The 21,109-nt window shown below is 30.3% G+C and overlaps 1 protein-coding gene across 1 annotated transcript; it reads left to right on the top strand.

Moving 5' to 3' along the window:
- Positions 1 to 1,606: 1,606 nt before the first annotated feature.
- On the top strand, positions 1,607 to 12,831 carry LOC108329171 (phragmoplastin DRP1E). Its single transcript, XM_017563252.2, has 15 exons — positions 1,607 to 1,964; positions 2,591 to 2,654; positions 2,736 to 2,843; positions 3,436 to 3,537; positions 4,826 to 4,876; positions 4,977 to 5,038; positions 7,923 to 8,013; positions 8,095 to 8,159; positions 8,266 to 8,460; positions 8,540 to 8,659; positions 8,755 to 8,825; positions 10,831 to 11,056; positions 11,139 to 11,189; positions 11,267 to 11,635; positions 12,489 to 12,831. Exons 1-15 carry the CDS (start codon positions 1,821 to 1,823, stop codon positions 12,615 to 12,617), a joined length of 1,848 nt encoding a protein of 615 aa, XP_017418741.1. The 5' UTR covers positions 1,607 to 1,820; the 3' UTR covers positions 12,618 to 12,831.
- The last annotated feature ends 8,278 nt before the right edge of the window (positions 12,832 to 21,109 follow it).

Raw genomic sequence — 21,109 nt, 5'->3', positions numbered from 1 at the left:
ACAACTTCTAATCCTTCCAAAATACAATAAAAATAAATAAGGAAAGCAATAAAATGTTTGGGGAAACAAGAAATTGAATCTGGCAGAGCCGGTTAGACAATTTCTAATCCTTCCAAAATACAAAAATAAACAACTAATAACATACAAATGGCATAACATAATCAACATCACATTTTACAACTATCACACTTGGATATCAACACAAAAGCATACTCTCATTTAAAATTCAAGATCATACAGAAACAAAATACTCCATATTCAAGATTTAAGATCAGACAAAAGCAAAATATAGCATATTCAAGACTCAAGATAATACAAAAGGAAATACTCAAAGTTAGCTCCCCTTACCTCTATTCCAGACTTAGTTTCCTCTTCTCAAACCGTTCTCCGGAAACTTCCAGAATTTCCCCTCTTCAACTATAATTTACTCCAACTCTCTTCTCTCACAATTTCTCTAGAATTTTGGTGTAAATTTCCAGCCTCCCCCCCTTGGCTATTTATAGTAAAAAAATTTACTATTCATTTTTACTATTCATTTTTACTATTCATTTTTTTATTCATTTTACTATTACAAAAATAATTTTTTTATTTGCAAATTGGTGAATTCTGATCTCAAAGCTACGTGTAACACTTATCCTTTCCAAAAATATTTTTTTTTTGTTTTTTTTTTTTACTATTCACTTTTTACTATTCACAATTTACTATTCACTAATTTTTTTTTTATTTTTTTTTTGTATCTAATTTCAAGGATCTTACATTTTCCTGTCTTGTCTTGTTTTGTACGTCCGTCTTTGTCATTGCAATGATCATCCGTTGTGGATGTGAGCAGAAGGAGACGTACTTCTAGAAGAGGCGCTGGAGGAAGATAACCTGGTCGAGGTTGAAGTGAAGATCGAAGAGTAGAACGTTCAGCCAGTAGTCTAGTTATTGTAAGGTGGTCGTGTGATCATCTTCCCTTTTTGTTTTAATATGACCGTTCGGTATCTTCTTTTGTGAACCGATCGGTCAGAAGTGTACCTATGTACAACTTTATTTAATAGTAATGCTTAGTAAGACCGTTCGGCCGCCGTAATCGTACGTTCTCTTCTAGAGTAAGACTGATCTATATATTATTAAATGTAATTATTCTATAATACAGTTTTAGACTGTATTTTTGGGATGTTACACTATGTATTACTAATGCATTTAAATTAAATTTTATGAACATTTTGTTTGTTATATAATTTACTATAAATAAAGTTGATTCTGTTTTTAAATCAAATTGAATTTTTTTACTTTGATAACTGCAATTTATTAAATACATAACACATCATTAAAACTTTAAAATTAATTAAAAAAACCCTTTTAAGTACTTTTTATCTCTTACGTTCTGTTCTATAAAACAAAAATAGAAGGGTGTGAAATGTTAATGTGAAGACAATGAACGTTCAAATTGGCGCGTTGTTGATTACTTTACGACCCACCCACTAACCATCAACGTTCAGAGTGCATTCGTGTAAAGTCACACACAGCAACGTTGGTGGACCCCAACCATTTTCAAATTTCGAAAACGCAATAGAACTTTCGTTAAGACAAGAAAACGTCTAAAACGGTGAGCACCGAGCTATAATTGCATATTCGTAATTTTCAGGGTTTTCTACTCAACTAGTGGTGACCAGTGCATGACCTTTGTTTGAAAACGAAAACCTCTCCCATCCTGTTTTATCTCACTTCACTCTCTCTCTCTAGAATCTACGTTGCGTTTTGGTGCTCTGCTTCGCGTTCGCGTTCTACTTCGTCGTTTCAGCTCGTTCGGGGATTCTAGGGTTTCGTGGAAGAAGATGACGACCATGGAGAGTTTGATTGGGCTGGTGAACCGAATTCAGAGGGCTTGCACGGTGCTCGGTGACTATGGGGGTGGTGACAACAACACCTTCTCTTCTCTCTGGGAAGCTCTTCCTTCCGTTGCTGTTGTTGGTGGCCAGGTTCGTCTCAACTAATCCCTTTTTTTTTTCTCTTGCTTTTTAATTTTAAATTTACACGCTCTTAAATTTTTTCGGCGGAGAATGAAAGGTTGAGATTCAGTAAACGGATTTTTGGGTTTCTGCTTTTGCGTTTTTCAACAATCGATTTTTCGAACAAACTAGTTGTGTTTCTGAATTATATTTTTCTTTGATTGAGTTGAGTTCAGTATTTAGTTTGGAGAGTGGTTCTGGTCGTAGGTATCTTTTTCTGTGTGTTTTTGCTCGGTGGCTGTGTGTATGTATGAAATTTTGAAACTTGCGGAGGAGAAAGTAGAATCAATTGGATAATTGAAAATGGGTTCTTTTCATATTGTTATAATGTAATTTTCAGGGTGTAGTTCTATCGCTTTTTTTTTTTTCAGTAATAGAGTAGACTAAACAGTTTTTTTAGGAGCCTTTGTTTTAAGTTTATTTTTTATGCATGATATATGAGTCTGAAGAGTGTGTTTTCCTTTTTTTTCTTTCAGAAAAAAATGAGTGGAGTTTGAGAAAACTGTTTAGTTTTGCTTAATTTTATTTTAACATCGGTATTTTGAGTGTAGGTCTGAATTCACTTTCTCTTTTTATATCTTTTAAAATTTGAGCAGAGTTCAGGGAAGTCTTCCGTTTTGGAGAGCATTGTTGGTCGTGACTTTTTGCCTAGAGGATCAGGTTTGATATCTTCTTTCTTATTTTTCTCATTTTAACGAATTGTTGGACTTATCCATTTTACTTTTTGTGAATGGACTACAGGGATTGTGACAAGGCGTCCGTTGGTGTTGCAGCTACATAAATTGGAAACAGGGTCACAAGAGTATGCCGAGTTTCTTCACCTGCCGAGGAGGAAGTTTACTGACTTTTGTACGATTGTAGCCCACTTCCCTCTTTACATATACGGGAATGACATGTTTTTGACTAATTATAGGATGACTTATGTTTTCTGGTTGCGTGTAAAAGAATTTGAAGGCTTGTTAGCATCTTTTATGCTTGTTTGTAAATTGCATGTTCACTAATGTGCCCCCTGCCGCCGGATTGATTTTCTTTTAATTTTCCATTATGTTATTTTTATATCTAGTGCATTTATCTCATTTTTTTTAATGATAATATTATAGCTGCCCTCATGTGTCCCTGTGGTTACAGACAAATCAATTTTCAACGTGTTCAACAAATTCTAATTCTTTTTGAGATTCAATCAATACTCTGAACAGAACCTTTGATCAAGTGTTACGATTGTGTTTGGCTAGCACTTTATCATATGATAATTGTTCGTTGTGACACTGTTCACATGCTAATATGATTTATAATTTTGTGGAGTTGATTTTTTTATTAGTGTTTGTGGCATAATATATATATATATATATATATATATATATATATATATATATATATATATATATATATATATATATAATCTATGTTATTTCATTTCTTAAAAGAAATTTTCTTGTTGCAGCTTTGGTCCGCCAAGAAATTCAGGATGAAACTGATAGACTAACAGGGAAGACGAAACAAATATCTCCCATTCCAATTCATCTTAGCATCTATTCACCAAATGGTACCCATCTCTTTTCATTGTCTCTTACTTTTTTTCAAAGATATTTTAAAAATTGAAACTAAACATATAAAGTAGATTTGAACTCATATTTAATTTATTTTAATATCTAATATTGTGATGGGTTCAAGTGGTTCTTGAGAGGTGAAAATAAGAATCAGATGAAGAAATCTTGGACAAAATACCCTAGAATGTTACCACCTGACCCTATATATAAGAAACAAATATCTCAGTCATCAAGACCAATAAAATTTGGTAAAATAGTTAATGTTAACTAATATTGTCATAACTTTATATTTTATTTCAAAAATCGCACAACTTTTTTGGAATATAATGACTCTACTCATAATCTAAGGCAAAAGAATTTCAACCAATGTGTTAGAATACAAGAAGGAGAAGTTAGTTAGGGCAGTTAGAATATTAGCTGTGCAGGCCCAGCACAATTGCAACAGAGATATAACTAACTGATATTACAGATACTAGATTATTTATTATACAATTGCCATACTAAATTAGAATACCGAATCAGTGATATATGCAGGCACTATATCTCTAACCCTGCATCCTGCCTCCCCCAATCCGAAAACAAACTCTGGTTGATGTAATTGTAAATGATGCCCAGTTTGTCTATAAAAAGACAGGATGATAGGAACCAAGGTATCAAACAAGAGAAACAGCTAAACTGGTACTAGTATGCGTATCAGAATAAAATTCCTCTATAATGGATTAGAGAAGTCTAATAGAGAAACAACATATGGCCATGGATATAAATAATCTCCTTACAAGCATGGAATAGCCACTAAGATTGTAAAAACAAAAACACACCTAGATGATGAGAAGTGCCTGTCTCTACTCAAAATCACCACCTAAAACCTCAATAATTCCCCCATTTTCATTTGGGTACCCTCCCTCCTTATATACCCATTTCCTCTCTCTCCCTTTTAGCCCCAATGCATGATTCCCATATCACCCTCCCCACTCTTAGTGCGATGTAACCATTTGGTTTTTTACCCTCTTTTTCAAATATGACTTATAGACCTAATTAATATATAAATGGTAGTGTTATTTTAGTTGGCTAGTGTCTTGTATTATGTTATGTGCAGTCAATAATATATTCCATCTTATTGTTAGCTATCTTCTCATTTTACTTACTCCTAAGATGAAACTATAATTTTAACACATTGCAAAACTATTTTAACGAGCTTGAAAATTTGAACAGCTATCATACCTAATATGATTCCTTTATTATCTGACTAATTTTACAGCCTTTTCCTTTTTGTCTCTTGAGCAGTTGTCAACCTAACATTGATTGATTTACCGGGTTTGACTAAAGTGGCCGTTGGTATGCTTTGTATCTAACTCCTATTTTTAGTTAGAAATCAAGTGTTTGGATCAAAAGATAATCTTTATCTTTGATTGACAATTGTGTCCATCTTCTTCAGAGGGACAACCTGAGAGTATTGTTCAAGAAATTGAAGCTATGGTTCGATCATATGTTGAAAAGGTAAAAAACGTTTTTCTCTTAGGCAGTTAATATACATTGGACATATCTTTGGTGTGATCACAATCTGTCTGCCTTTAATCTATTTGAATTACAACAGTTCGGATGTATGTTAGCATCATTTACTTTTGCTTTTTATATCTGATGGATCCCTTTAAGTATATGAGCAAGTTCTCCTTGAGCTGGAAGCTCACTGGCCGAGGAACCTCACCTGACCTTAAAATTTATATAATATACCAAATTTCCCTGTATTTTCTAATAATTTATTTGCATTACCAAACAGGTGAGAATGGTATAGACAATTATATGATCTAATTTGACAAATTATTTGCTACTTGTAGTTTGATTTAATAGTTCAACTACAACTTGAATTCCATTTCTGACAGATAATTGATTTCTGCGAGAGAGCACTTTTGTTTTGTGTGCCAACTATGTGCGATAATTTATTGAATCTGCGTAGTCATTTCAGACAAGTCCACTCTTTTTCCACTCTCTTTCCACTCTCATGCAGTGTTTCCAGCCCCTGCTCCAAACTCAGTAAAATATCAGACCATGGGAAAAAGATACAGGAAAAATTACATTTTCTTTCACTTGTCTTTAGTTATCCCTTAAGCTAGTTATTGTTCCTTTAAGGTTGGGATTATTAAGGCTAATGTGTCTCAAATTTTAGTATTTACACGCATGTGAATGTAATAAACCACTTGCATTCTATCCTTATCTTCAATATAAAGGTCTCATTGCAATTCACTTTGCGTTTTTGGGGTCAGCTGCACCTAGGGATGACAATGGGTAGGGTAGAACTATAGTACCCTTCCTAGTACATACATTTTGAAAAAGTTAACGGTACTGGTTCCCCCCCTCCCTCCTGCCAGGTATCAATTTTAAATCCCATCCATGATTGGTATTCCGGCACAAGTATAATTTTAATCTCCGTCCGTAATAAAAAATTATAAAAATATTTTTCCTTTAATAAACTGAAATCTCACTGTTACTAATCTAAAATAACATAAAAAACGTAAAATTAAAATCAACTAAGCATATCTTTGGTTTGAGTCATTCAAACATAATCATAACAGCAATTTTGTAAACATTTATTGTTTTTAAAATTTAAATTATGTTATATAATTATTTACATTAGGTATTATATATATATATATATATATATATATATATATATATATATGTATGTATACAATGTATGTATATGTATGTATAACTGTATTACTAGTACTGAGACACTGATGATGGTAAACATGTTATCATAATTTAAAATTTTGAAATTGTCACTTTGACTTGTGTTTGTTATTTACAAATTTAAAATTATGAGTATGTATATATCTGTTATAGAATATAATTTAATTTCTGAATTTCAATTGTTTTATTTACATTTTAAATTTTAATTTTGAATTATTTCTACTATGACATCTCCATTTTAATTTTGAATTATTTCTACAATGACATCTCCATTATGAAAAAAAATGTAGATATATATGCAATCAAACTTTTACCATTTTTTTGACAAAAGGATTTTCACTATAATTTTTCATTCTACCACTTTGTATAGCACAGCCATATCATAAATAAAACCATTTTTTTCTTATGTTCAAACATCAATAAAACACATTTATAAGAACAAAAAATTATGCAAATGTATAAAAAATTAAATTTATGAAAGTTGGAGAAACTGTATAACATCTTAACTCACAAAAAAAGTATAAAAATAATTGATTATTATATATTCACACATAAAATGAAATGTAATATTGTGCACAAATATAAAACTAAAAATTATATTATTTCTACAATTATCATTGTTTTGTAATCATGAATTTTTAATTAGAAACCAAATAGTGGTTTTGCTATAAATTGCTCAAAACATCGAAACTATTAAAACATAATATTAAAACTACAACCTTAAGTCATTAAAATGTTAGTCACAACAAAAAATATTGGAAACATAATGCTCTAACACAAAGGTGAGGGGGCAGGTTTGGCAATACAGTACATGAACTCGTACTCATTAAATTTTGCCGGTAACTTACTGCCCTGAATCCATCCACAAACAAGGAGGTATTTACCCTATTCATTTGCAGATATTTTTGGGAGTACCTGAAGGTTCTGGGTACAGTTTGCCATCTCTGGCTACACTATGTTCCTGTAGGATGTACTCCAAAATGATATGCTGATGGGTCTGAACATTTTTTAGTCAAGAAGTGCTTATGTCTCAACGTGATAAAACTATTCAGTATGACTTAATTAACAGTAAACAATAATGTGTTAACTTTCTCGTTTGTTTTATGTCATAAGTCTGGGAATCAGTTGGTAGTTTGGAATATTGTTGTGAAGCTCTTTAGTGTATTACTTAACTCTTATTACAATTTAATTTAATGGTACATCAGAATTTCATATATTATGACCTTTTGATTCTAATAGGCTATGTAATGTGTATGTTAGGAGGAAATATATTAAAAAGTAGCTGTTGGTTGGGTTGTTAGGATGAGTGAGACTTTCTACATATAGTTGGGAGGTTTTTGTATTCGGGGACATTATTTTTGAATGTTTGGAGAATTGTTCACAGGATCATATTGACATCCTGTGTGAAGGGAACATTGTCCCTTGGATGCATTCATGCTGTACTTGTTTCCTAGAATCAATAATACGATATCTATTCAGTGAGTCTGGGTGTTTGCATTCGTTTTCCTGGTTTCCTCTATCTAGATACCTAACAGTTTCACATTTATTTTGTTAGTTTATTATTGTGAATCTATTTCTTAACAACATTGCTTTCTCTATATTTCAATTGATGGGGGCGTTTTGTTTCCTCGTATCTTAAAATAAACTACTCGCATGATCTATTTTCATTAATCAATTACTTTATGTTCAACAGCCTAATTGCATCATATTAGCAATATCACCAGCCAATCAAGATATTGCAACTTCTGATGCTATTAAACTTTCTCGGGAAGTTGATCCCACAGGTACTTTTGATTGCTTCGTGTAATGGACATTATTACCTTGCTTTCTCATATTTTACTAAAGTTTACCTGTAATCTGGCTAGGTGAAAGGACATTTGGGGTGTTGACAAAGCTAGATTTGATGGACAAAGGAACTAATGCGTTAGATGTAATCTTTCTTTTTTATTTGATGCATGTACCTTTAATGTTAAAATCTGAACTGTGCCGGTAAAATTATACTAATATATCCTCATTTTCGCTTTTAACCCCTCAAGGTCCTTGAAGGAAGGTCTTATCGTTTGCAACATCCTTGGGTTGGGATAGTAAATCGATCCCAAGCAGATATCAATAGAAATGTTGATATGATTGTTGCTCGACGAAAGGAGCGTGAGTATTTTGCTTCCAGTTCTGATTATGGGCACTTGGCCAATAAAATGGGTTCAGAATACCTTGCAAAACTTCTCTCACAGGTTTTCTTTTTGAAGATACTCTTTGCTAATCCTTTTTTGAGATAAGTTGTACTTTTAACCCCATTAACTTATTTTGCAGCATTTGGAGTCAGTAATTAGGGCAAGGATACCTAGTATAACATCTTTAATAAACAAAAGCATTGAGGAACTTGAATCAGAGATGGATCATCTTGGGAGGCCTATTGCTCTTGATGCTGGAGTGAGTGCTTTAAACTTGTAACGATTTCTTTGAAAAGTAGAACTCTTTTCATGATGTCCTTCTAACTATTTGTTGAATGTTGATTTCTTATTCAGGCTCAATTATACACCATCCTAGAACTTTGCCGAGCATTTGAAAGAATATTCAAGGAGCATTTAGATGGAGGGTAAATATGTTCTTTTACTGTATTCCATTTTTATGCTATGAGTGCAATTTGAAAAGGGGAAGGGAGGGTATCGGTGATAAACATCTTTGATTGGAAGGATTTGTAGAAGGTGAATGAAATTGATTCATTTCTCTTTGTCCAGATTTGGGAGCTAGGCATACACTTAAAATTGATCTAGTGAATAAAATTATTGTCTTTTTCTTAGAGAATCCAAATAAGAGTTTACCAAGGTTATGAAACATGTAGATCCTACGTAGGATTGTGTAAGGGATATACGAATAACATCAAATCATAACAAGGAATGTAAATACCAACCTCAATTAAAATTTTTCTATGCATTATAGTAGCTAATACTGCTAAGTAACAGTTCTGCTCTAGTTGAGAGTAACCTTGCATAGGTCTATTGCTAGTTCATTTGCTTTGGTCGCTATAGATGCATGGATTGCGGTGGAGTTGCAGCCCCAAATCATGGGCTGAGAATCAAGATGATTCTGCAGAGATTTTCATCCCTTTTCAAAACAAAAGTCCTTTTCAATGCGCACTTAAGCAAACAAAATCTGTATTTTACCCTCATTTACACTAAAGTGTTTTTTGTTTTTCCTTCACTCAGTTAAGGAAATCTATTAAATTTTTTCCTTACTAATTCATATCCTTCAATTTCAATTGATTGACCAACTTCTAGTCTATGTTTGGAATAATTAGAATGGCCCAAAATGAAACACAATTACCATCCCACTGTCATTCATTTGCATCTCTTTCCATCAGTTTAAACTTATCCTTAGGATTTATAGTAGCCTCTCCTCTATCTTGGGCAAGCCCATTGAACACAAAGGTCCCTGAGAAGCATCTAACTTTCTACCCGCACAAAAGCCAACAAGAAGGCTATTAATAGGATCCTTGGTCTTAATGCTACAGTAGCAGGAACTGCTTTAGATAATTGGTCAAAAAGTCAGCTATTGGACTATAAGGAGTCTGGGTTGTGGACGACCTGAGTTGCTAGGTTGTTATCATGTCTGAAGGGAGGGAGGCTGGGTTGATGTGATAAAGGGGAAGAGAGTTATTTTTGTCTGTTTAGGTCTTTTAGCTGGGAAGAGAAAGTATCTTCTCTGAGTAGATCTTTTTTTCCCGGGAGAGGTGTTTTCTATTGTATATGCTCATTGAGCTTGTTTGCAGGGGTCTTACAGCCATTCGATTGATCCCTCAAAAATAACTTCAGATTGTGGGGGCAAGAATCTAAGGTCAATATTGAACAACTGCACTGATTATCAATGGTCAGTGTTTGTTGTTCCTAAATGGAGATGTTTTTACTAAAAAGCATATGGTTTGAAGTATTCAATATTTCAACATCGATGGATGATCTATATCATATGAGATTTTGCAGTCTTGAAATAATACACTCTTTTTCTCAACTGTCTAGTTCCTTGGTTTTTCTTTTTGGGCTGCTAATATTCTAGACAAACTACTATATCCAGTTTCTTGAGGAAGTCAAAATTGTCTTACGAAGTGGACAAACCAACTCAAAATCAAAATTGGTATGTATGGTAGGTTTGCACCAATTTACGTATTATGATTGACCATATCTCTAGTTGATGTGGGATCTTCAAGACACCTCATGTTGAGGACTTAACATCTCGGGTGGGTAAATGAATATTCATGGGTGGTCCAATAGTAGGTAACATTGGCATGATAGACCCAACATATCTCACTTGGATAGACTTTGATATCCTATTAATACTATAATTTGATCATATTTGTAGTTGCTGTGAGATCTTCAACATTTAGTATTACTATTTATTACCTGAAATGATTAATGATATACTTCGCCGAATGGAAATGGCTTTCAACAACGCAAACCTTTATGATGTTGTTTGCCTACTGCATAAGCTAAAGGGAACATAGCCAAAAATTGATTGACTTGATTGTGGAGATTGTCAGTTTGTGGTCATTGATGATGAGCTAGTTGATAGGTCTCTATTTAAATAATAATGTTCTCTATTGTTCTTAGGCGGCCTGGAGGAGATAGGATATATAATGTCTTTGACAATCAGCTTCCTGCTGCTTTACGGAAGCTCCCATTTGATCGGCATCTTTCTCTCCAGAATGTAAGGAAAGTAGTGTCAGAGGCTGATGGTTACCAACCTCACTTGATTGCCCCAGAGCAAGGTTACAGGCGCTTGATTGAGGGGGCTCTTGGATACTTTAGAGGCCCAGCTGAAGCTTCAGTTGATGCTGTATACAGTCCACTTGTATTCTCTGATTTTTAATTTTGATCTAACAGGAATAATTAAATTGACTGATCTTGATTTTCTGTAGGTTAACTTTGTTCTAAAAGAACTTGTGAGGAAATCAATAGCTGAAACTCAGGTAACTTTTGGAAATATGTTTTACCTTGTTCATGAATTGTTTGCACAATTTGCGGAGATACTAATATGTTACTGCAGGAACTGAAACGCTTTCCAACATTTCAAGCTGAACTAGCTGCAGCAGCAAATGAGGCTTTAGAAAGGTTTCGTGAAGAGAGTAAGAAGACAAATCTTCGGCTTGTAGACATGGAGTCTTCTTATCTCACTGTGGATTTCTTTCGGAGACTTCCTCAAGAAGTGGAAAAATCTGCAACTCCTGCCCCCTCAAACATTGATCGTTATGCAGAGGGTCATTTCAGGAGAATTGCATCAAATGTGTCATCATATATAGGGTTGGTTGCAGACACACTTAGAATCACAATTCCAAAGGCTGTTGTTCATTGCCAGGTCAAACAAGCAAAACAGTCTTTGCTTAACCATTTCTATACACAAATAGGGAAGAAGGAGGTATATTCTATGTTTCCTTTTCTTTCTTTTTATCTCTTAAGAAAGTATAGATTTTTCCTTAATGGAGAATCATAACTATAGGTAAATCACCCTTCCAAGACCTCATAAAGCCTAGACTAGATCACATACCCCATATCCACCGGCATCCACACAGGGTAGCCGTGTATTAAACCACTCCAACTTATCCTGGGCAGACACTGCAATAATCAAATGTCACCACACTTGTGTTGCTACCTTGAAGAGATTCCGTAAATCTTTATCCCTATTGATAATAACCTAAGGAGAGCCACACTACTAAAATTTTGTTTTGTAGTAGTTGGAGAGCCTAGGGTCTTGTTAACCTCAAATTATATATTCATACTCTCAGTGTGGGACGGAAGTCCCATACCTTGCAATTGTACTACACAAATTGTTGAAGTTCAATAACTTCAGTGAAGCTGTAAGTTATAACCCAGATTGTGACAACATCAACCCTAAGTAGTGAGTTGCCTCTAATATTTTATTTATCTTATATTCACACTTTTTAGACAAAACCTAATTTATACTGTTAGGGTTAGTGACATACTCGGAGACAGAGTTGCACGTTCTTGATGGTATAGTCCAAATACCTTTACCATGGAAGGATTACATAGTAGGCTTTCATCGGATAGTATGCTTCTGAAGTTTAAATTTTATTAATATAAATGATAATAAATATTAAAATCCTTTTATTTCGTTTATAAGCTTAGAATGTTAATGAAATAGTCCTAAGTGGAAGTCAAGGCGAATTACAGAGTTGTATCCGGACAAAAGTTAATCCTCCTTTGTTTTGATGTTTGACAACATGTTCTTGATAAGATATTACCTGCTATAGGGTAAACAGCTGTCGCAAATGTTAGATGAAGACCCAGCATTGATGGAGAGGAGACAACAATGTGCGAAAAGGCTTGAACTATATAAAGCAGCACGGGATGAAATTGATTCTGTTTCCTGGGTACGATGAGCTTGGTGCTAACTGAGTGTCTTCCTAGTCTTGTACGATAGCGATCAGTTATGGGTTGGCTGGACCCTGATGTAATCTACTCATTTACTGCTCTTGTAGCGTTTGTCTGTAGGGTAAGATGGAGTTGATTTGGTTGTCTGAATTGTAGTGTACATCAACACAGAACGATGATCCTCACTTTGATTATATAATTTGTGTATTCTTTGTAATCTTATTCTTGGTTGTTAACATTATCGAGTCTTGAATTTGGAGTTCCAATACTTGTTTTGTTTTCTTGACCTTGAACTGTCAAACAACAAACTGGTTGAGAAGGCAATCCCATAAGAATTGATTAAACCGGCAAAGTAGACAATACGAGGAAGAGACACAAATTCAGAGACAACAATAGCTCATCTAATAAAGTGGGAGGTATTTCAGTTGATCATGTTAATCTGGAAAAGTTGAAGTTTATATAAGTTTGTCTGCCAAAGGTTGAAGGAATCCATGAGAGCACACCTATAAGAAGAATGTCGTGTTTTGACGGATGGATTATAGCAGAACTGCTTGACGGAAAGTATGCCTAAATAAATACCTTGTAGATTCTAGTTTCCTCCTGTACAGCGATATTTACTCTTGCTTTGTTTAGACGCTAAGCTTTATGTAGTCAATAGCTGTATTTTGAAGTGCCATATCTATTCTGTTATGGTTTTAACATCATTCTTTCTATGCAGATTTCCATCAAAGTTGATTTACTTTGCAGATTTCCTTCAAATACTCATTTATTTTGCACTCGTCAGATATGATTTTAATTTCAATTATCATGGTATGATGGTTCCGTTCAATTGGCCATAAAACTTTATACTGCCAACTGTGCCCTGATCGGTGTCTTCAATTGTCTCGAATATTACGTTTTTATTGGGGTGGGTTTTTAAAGTTTTATTGGAAAAGTTAATCCACTTATGATTCATGATTCAGCAGTTCTTACACTTCTCTATATTCATCCCCAGTTTTCTATTTTTATCTTGTATTTCCAAAAATTTAAAAATGCTTTCATCGTCGTTCGAACATAAGTTAAGTTTTTTTTTTCAATTTAATTTGTTTTTATTTAATAATAATAATAATAATAATAATAATATTAATATTAATATCAATAATAATAATAATATTAAAATAAATAAAATATATAAATTTTAAAAATCATAAAAACCTTAATCCGAGTATATATGTTTTTCAATTTTTCTTTAGTTTATTTATTATTTAATAATAATAACAAACATATTAAAAAATTACAAAATAAAATTTAATATTTTAAATTAAAATATTATTTATTAAATGAAAATAAATAAAACATATTATAAAATTAACAACAAAAAAACTTAAAAAGAATATGTTAATATATTAATCGTATTTTGGTTAACATATTTTTTTTATTTTTTTATTTTTAATTTTGTAATATGTTTTATTTATTTATTTTAATAAATAATATTTTATAAATTAAAATATCAATATATATTTAATTATATGAAAAATATAAAATCAATTAAATATTTATTATATTAAAAGAACAATTTTTTATTATTAAATTTAAATAAATAACTTTTTTAATTTAGTTTTTTAATTTAAAATATTAAATTTTAAATTTTTTAATATGTTTTATTGTTATTATTATTAAATAAAAGCAGAAAATGTAAATTAAAAAAAAATTAACGATATTCAAATGTCGGTTGAATAAATTTTTTAACCAACGCGGATTAAATAAATATTTTAACCTATGTTCGAATATTTGTAAAGACATGTTTGACATATTAGAAGTGCATGAGAGGTGCAGGGAACTGTTCTTTATGTTGCAGGCCAATATTACTTTAAACTGCTAGTACGCAATCTTCTTCAGTTTTAACTACTTTTAAGCAGTTATTTCAATTTTATTAAGAAACAATGTCAGTTAATTTAGGGGATTAAAATTATTCTGAAAATATTTTATAAAAGATTTAGATAGGAGTGACAAATTTGAGGGGCTGGAAGGGTTGGATTAGTTTTTTTAGTCTGTATGGTATGAGATAGGATAGATTGTCCTGTTAACCCATTTATTTTTTTTCTTAAAAGGATAAAATAATAAATTATATGAAAGATTTTTTTTGCATTGTATTATATATATATATATATATATATATATATATATGATAATTTTCTAACTTAAATCATTAATATTTACAAATTAAACTTTAATTATTAATTATCATAATGTAATTCAACATGTAAAAATAATAATGTTTTTAATTTTTTTTATCAAAAGCAATAATTAAACAGTTAAATATCCAAAAAAATATTTATATCATTTAAAAGATATATATACATCACGTAATTGTCATCGTTTTTGTTAAGTACTGCATATTTGATTTTATTAATAAAAAAGTATTTATTAAATTACTCTAACACAAACATGCTCTCATGCTCGCAAATACATAAAGCATCTTTATTAACTGTTGCTGTAAACAATATCTTGTGATTATTGGGGAGTCATTTGTCCTATATATACATTTATATTGATTATCTATTATATGCTTATATTTTTCTCTTTCTCTCATATTCTATATGCATAAATGATTAGCTACACGACGACTAGCATGATAAAAATTCACTAAAAAATTAAGACAAAATTGTTTAAAAACCCTTTATTTTAAATTTAACAAATTTTTTATCAAAATTGTGTTTATTGCAAAGACCGTCTTAGATAACTTGTTAAACGTTATCTGACTAAAAACTATTGTAAACCATATAATAAACAATGTATTGTTTAGATCCGATATGCGTAATCATTAAAAGAATAATTATTTTTTCTGTTGTGTAGTGTCTTTTTGTTTGTGCAGATCCTAACAAGGACAGAAGGCTTTATTAAAGTTGTTCTTTACTGAACCAAAAGGACCTTAAGAGATACATGAGTTTGCGAGGAATGTTTACTCCACTAGTGCAAAAACAACGTATAACATCACGCGTTCAACGTTCAACCACTTAATAGTCACGTTAATAATGACCGTTGACATTTTTGTAAATAAATGTAATTATTAAACGTGGTTTAGAATTGCAATTCGACGTAAAAAGATATATCAGAACGTTAGACATCAAAAGGTTATAGTGAATTCAATAAAATTTGACCGAGATATTTTCACTTTATCTTAGCGCGCGAGACTCTCTTCTCGATTTAAATTTTTTTCAAACGAAGTTTGACGACCATAAAGTGAAGGAATAAATAACAATGTTTGTTTTTTTCATTTCATATGCTTTTAAACCATAAAACGAGTGATATTGATTAAAAGCAAGTGTACTTTTGATAAGATTGATTTACAAAACTTTATGTTCTCGTTTTGTTCAATATGTCATTTTCTTTTTTGATAACTATTTTTTTTATAATAAGTAGGTGCCTAAGATTATTTTATCCATATTCGCCTTTTATAAAAATAAAAATATTGCCATAAACTGATTGTTGTACATTCACTGTTTTTTGTTTTATTTTACTCATATGTTGTTCATTTTACCGAGTCACATTACATTGAGCAACATGTATATGTGATTAGAATTTACTGCATTTGATATAAGTGATATCACGCACTTGCACATAAAAAATTACAGAACCTTCCATTGTTGTGTGTTGTATTATTTATTTATTTTAATTAAAAAAAAACAAGGTTATGTTCATGGTAGTAGTTTTTCTATAAACAACTTTATAAACAACTCTATTTCTAGTAGTTATGATTTATGGACAAAACAAATGAAAAATCAATTTTTAAAGTATAATCTTAATAAATATTTAACTTATATAATTTTAGAGATATGAAAAATATTCATAAATCATATAGAAACATTATTTTATGTCTTACTAAAATACTATTAATAGTAATAAACAAATATCAAGCATACTCAATCATCTCTCTCTCTCTCTATATATATTATTAACATGTAAAAAAAGTTATTTTATATACGTTACGTATTAAAGTACCATTAATTAATGTTATTAAAATAATCTTTTTTTTGTCTCTTTCATATAGGTTTATTTGAATGAAATTTATTCAAATTTATATGACTCATTTTTTATTTTCATCTCTTAAGTTTTAAGCCAACACTTTACTGTCATAAAAAAAATAGGTAATTATGAAACCATGTCAAGTTTCTCCAATAAGTCAATACATGTTAATTTAGATTTAAATACATTACCAAACCCTTTATACATACAAAGACAAACAACATCACTTAAAATTTTAGTTATGCTGGTTATTATTTAGTGATTCATCGTATATAAAATTAGTAATTAATTTCATATATGTATAAATTTACTCCCTTTAAAATTTGAACGATACAACATCGTCTTCATCTAAGAACAAATCATGGCCAAGATCAAAGCATTATCTTTTTGTTATATGGTATTCACTTTTTATTATCAATGTTCTATTACTTTACATTTTCATTTCCATGTTATCAAATTCACAGGTTCTCATTATATTTTAAGTTATCTACATGATTATCAAAAAGATTGATCCTATATACACATATTTTCATGGCTAAAGGCAACAATTTATGTGTAGGTTAATATGTGGAGTATCTCTAAAGTAGTTTTAATTTTATTATCAATAATGATGTTGCTTTCTGATACAATCCACTCAGTTGTTTTAGACTCTGGTGAAAATCATATAAAGTCAACTACTTTTTTTCTCTGAAAAATTTGAAGTGGGACCAGGAAAAATTGCGGTGAAAACATTATTAGATATTGACTTTCCAAAGGGTCATATTGGGGTCAAGAGTTTTGATGTTGAAGTACTTGATGAAGTTGGTAATTCAGTACCTTTGTATGAAACTTACCTTCATCATTGGTTTGCTGTAAAATATATTGAAAACATTACCATATCACACTACATTAAACAATCTCATGATCTTCGTAATGGTATTGAATTTGAAAGAAATGATGGTGCATGTCAAGGTTTTTTGCTTCCACATTATTGGGGCTTGGGAGGAGAATCACGAGGAACACATTCAAATCTTCCAGATCCTTTTCCTATTGAATTAGGTAATGCTACAAAAATAAAGCGTGGATTTAAAGAAAAATGGTTGTTTAGCATAATGGTTATTGATACACGTGAAACACATGATAGAAAAGGTTGTACAGAGTGTAGGTGTAAGCTTATGAATCTCCCAAAGGACTTTTACAATGTTGCAACGGGCATTAATGGTCAATTGTTGTCTAAAAATTATAAAGGAGGATTCTTTTGTTGTCAAGATAACGTACAATGCAAATTAAGAAATGATTTTCGTGGCCCAACAAGAAAGCTTTCCCTAAGATACAAAATAAGGTGGGTTGATTGGGATGAACACCAAGTGCCTCTTAAGTTCTACATACTTGATTCAACTGATCGTGTGAGATCAAATGGTTCTACACCAATTCATGATTGTCAAGTAGATAATTTATTCAATACGTACTATACTTTACAAATTATTAGCAAACTTTTGAAACTAATTTATTTTCTAAACAAAAATATCAGGGTATTAATTGCTTTTTTCATCCGTATGTGAGTAAAATAAATTCCTCAATTTTCTATAGGTAGAGTATACGATCCTGAGAAATCATGACAATGACTTCCCTCATGTTAAGAAAGCAAACATCCCAATGATAAAAGGTGGTTATCTTATATATGGCACTGCTCATACGCATACCGGTGTTGTCAATGTCACTCTATATGGACAGGTAACATTTGATATTTGTTGTTCTCAAATACAAAGTTTATCTTGCAGATAAACTTACGTTAAATTTTGCCTAATTCATATATTCATCACAAATAAATTTTGTTGATACCTATATATCTTTATAAGAAATTAAATAGTTTATTGAATAATATATATTTTTATGATTATGCTTAACTTAGGATGAAAGGGTTTTATGCACTTTAAATCCAAAATATGGAACTGGAAAAGAAGCAGGAAATGAAAAGGGTTACCTAGTTGGAATGTCAGTTTGTTATCCAAAATCCAGTTCCATCAAGATCGCAGATGGAGAAATTCTAACACTAGAATCCATATATGAAAACAAGTTTCGTACTGGAGCTATGAGACATTTCTATATTTACTTGGCAGAACAAATACCAAACAAGTACTTGAAAGAAATTTGATGTGAAACTAGTTACTTATCATTATGTAATAACTTATATAATTTGTAGTATAATTGAAATACATCAATACCAATTCTAGATCATCATCACTATGTGTATTAATCTTGTTTTAATTTTAATCCACTAGTTGTGTTATGTTTTCACTATTGTGTTCTCTTGATGGATTATATGGTACATATGCAATATTTTTATGTCAATTGAGCTTATAAATTAAAAATAAATATTTTTGTGAACAAAGTGTCAATCTAAATCTATTAATAATAAAAGACTCTATAGAGTTAATTACAAATCACACCAAAGTGAAGAGGAAGAAAAAAAAAAATAAATACAAAACTGGACATGAATAAATTTTCTTGTATTATGCAAGCTATTGTTCTTTTACATCTATATAGAGTTTCATATAATTAACTTTTGTAAAAGGAGTCAAAATATCTAGGATGATTATTCATATAGATAAACTTATGTTAAATCTTGTGCACTTCTTGTATTCATTAGTAATACATGTTTTAATAAATTCTATATCCTTCTAAAAAATTAACTATCTTAAAATTAAGTTTTGCATACTTAATTTAGGGGATAATTGTATTACTAGTTTATGATGGTGTTATAGTGTTTGGTTGATGCATTGTTTGGAATTTATAAATATTGTTATGCTAATAATACACAAAGAAAAATGCAGCCTACTAATTTAACTTATAATTTAAAAGATGTTGTGAACCATGATCAAATTTGAATTTGACAACAATAAAAAGACTTGTGAGACTGAATTGCAAATCCCACAAAAATGACCATGAAGAAAAAAACTAAATAAAAATTTGAAAAGGAATAAACCATCATTATATTACACAAGTTAAATATTTTTTCTTTACTCCTGTTTAAATAAAAAACATTTTTTTTGTTAACAATTTTAGTGTACAATAATATTGTAATTGATTTATATAAGATATTGAATAATTTAATTTCATATAAAAAATTGTAATGTCGCAATACCTTCTATTGTTTATCTTATGTATTGAAACTACTTATGACTATTCTTACAACATGGATAAGTTAAAATCCTTTGTAAATAAAGTAATCAAGTTACTACTATTAAGTTGAATAATCAAGTAGTCCTTATAAAATTTCCTGTCATATATTTTGAATTTGAATTATAAAATTTTAATTAAAATTATTTATTTTTTCAATTTGTGAAATATATTATTTAAATTATATATCTCTTATAAACCATAAAACGCTAATTTGCGAAAGAGTTTCAAACATGCTAATTTGTGCAATTCATTTAAATTTATATTTTAGAAATATAATTTATTTAACTTTATTTAGATTTTACTTTAAATTGATATTTTTTATCTATATTTATATTTTAAATACTTGTTTTTAAATAATTTTATTTAAAAGTTAAAAAATAAAATACGTAAGTATCTATAGATACCGGAAATGATTATAATAATGTCAACTTAACATAATATAGAGTGAATTTTCTTCAACAGGGGATGGATATTAGGTAAACACTGAGTGTATCAAACTCAATTCGCTGTTATTTAATGAGACTTACTCCTCTCACTCACAATAACATGCCTCCTTTATTCAAGATTATATCTATGTCATTCTAAATGTTTTTATAATAATATATTAAAAGAATCTTTCATTTGATGTATGTAATTCTTTTTTTCCAAAATTACCTATCAGTATAAATATTTCCTTTATATAAAATATATAACTTTCTTACGAGTGTTTCACTCAATTTTTAATTTTTTTTTTTATTTTTTTACATTCAACAAACTAAACATAATTTAAAATGTATTCAGAGAATTATTTTTTTATATCATTTTAATTACAATATCAATAACAACTCATATTATCTTTTAAAATTTTAGAAATATGTGGACGTGACAAAGTGTTTTTTCTAATAATAAATAATAAAGTAAATTGTAGTGATTTATGCATTATTAGTTTCAATAGAAAAGTAAAAAAATACTCAAGAAATATCTTGGAATAATAATATGCATGTTTGTTATCTATGATGAACATGCATTACTCCTGTATGTTTGTGATCTATGTTGATGGACATACATTTAAAAGATTAATCCATGTTTTCTTCTTAATTTAAAAGAAAAAACTTAAAATGAAGGGAGAAAAAGGACTATTCACTTGGAGGTGTGATAAATAAAATTAAGCTATATGAGTTTGGAATGTTTCTTTTAGTTAGAGATTTGAAACAATATTAATATTTTTGTACTGAGAATGATTTTTTTGTCAGTACGTACAGCATGTGTGGAGATACTTTCTGGTTTTCTATGAATTATTATTTATTTGCTCTTATTTAGATAAACTTTATTGCAAAAAATTGTTTCACTACTT

Source organism: Vigna angularis, chromosome 2 (assembly GCF_016808095.1).
Source record: "Vigna angularis cultivar LongXiaoDou No.4 chromosome 2, ASM1680809v1, whole genome shotgun sequence".
Taxonomy (NCBI): domain Eukaryota; kingdom Viridiplantae; phylum Streptophyta; class Magnoliopsida; order Fabales; family Fabaceae; genus Vigna; species Vigna angularis.
Note: the sequence above shows the minus strand (reverse complement) of the source record. Positions and strands in the feature narration are given on the sequence as shown.

Coding starts and splice junctions, on each gene's coding strand:
- LOC108329171 (XM_017563252.2), top strand. CDS start 1,821: ATGACGACCATGGAGAGTTTGATTGGGCTGGTGAACCGAATTCAGAGG. Junction 8,461..8,539: donor TTGCAAAACTTCTCTCACAG/GTTTTCTTTTTG, acceptor CTTATTTTGCAG/CATTTGGAGTCAGTAATTAG. Junction 11,636..12,488: donor CACAAATAGGGAAGAAGGAG/GTATATTCTATG, acceptor TACCTGCTATAG/GGTAAACAGCTGTCGCAAAT.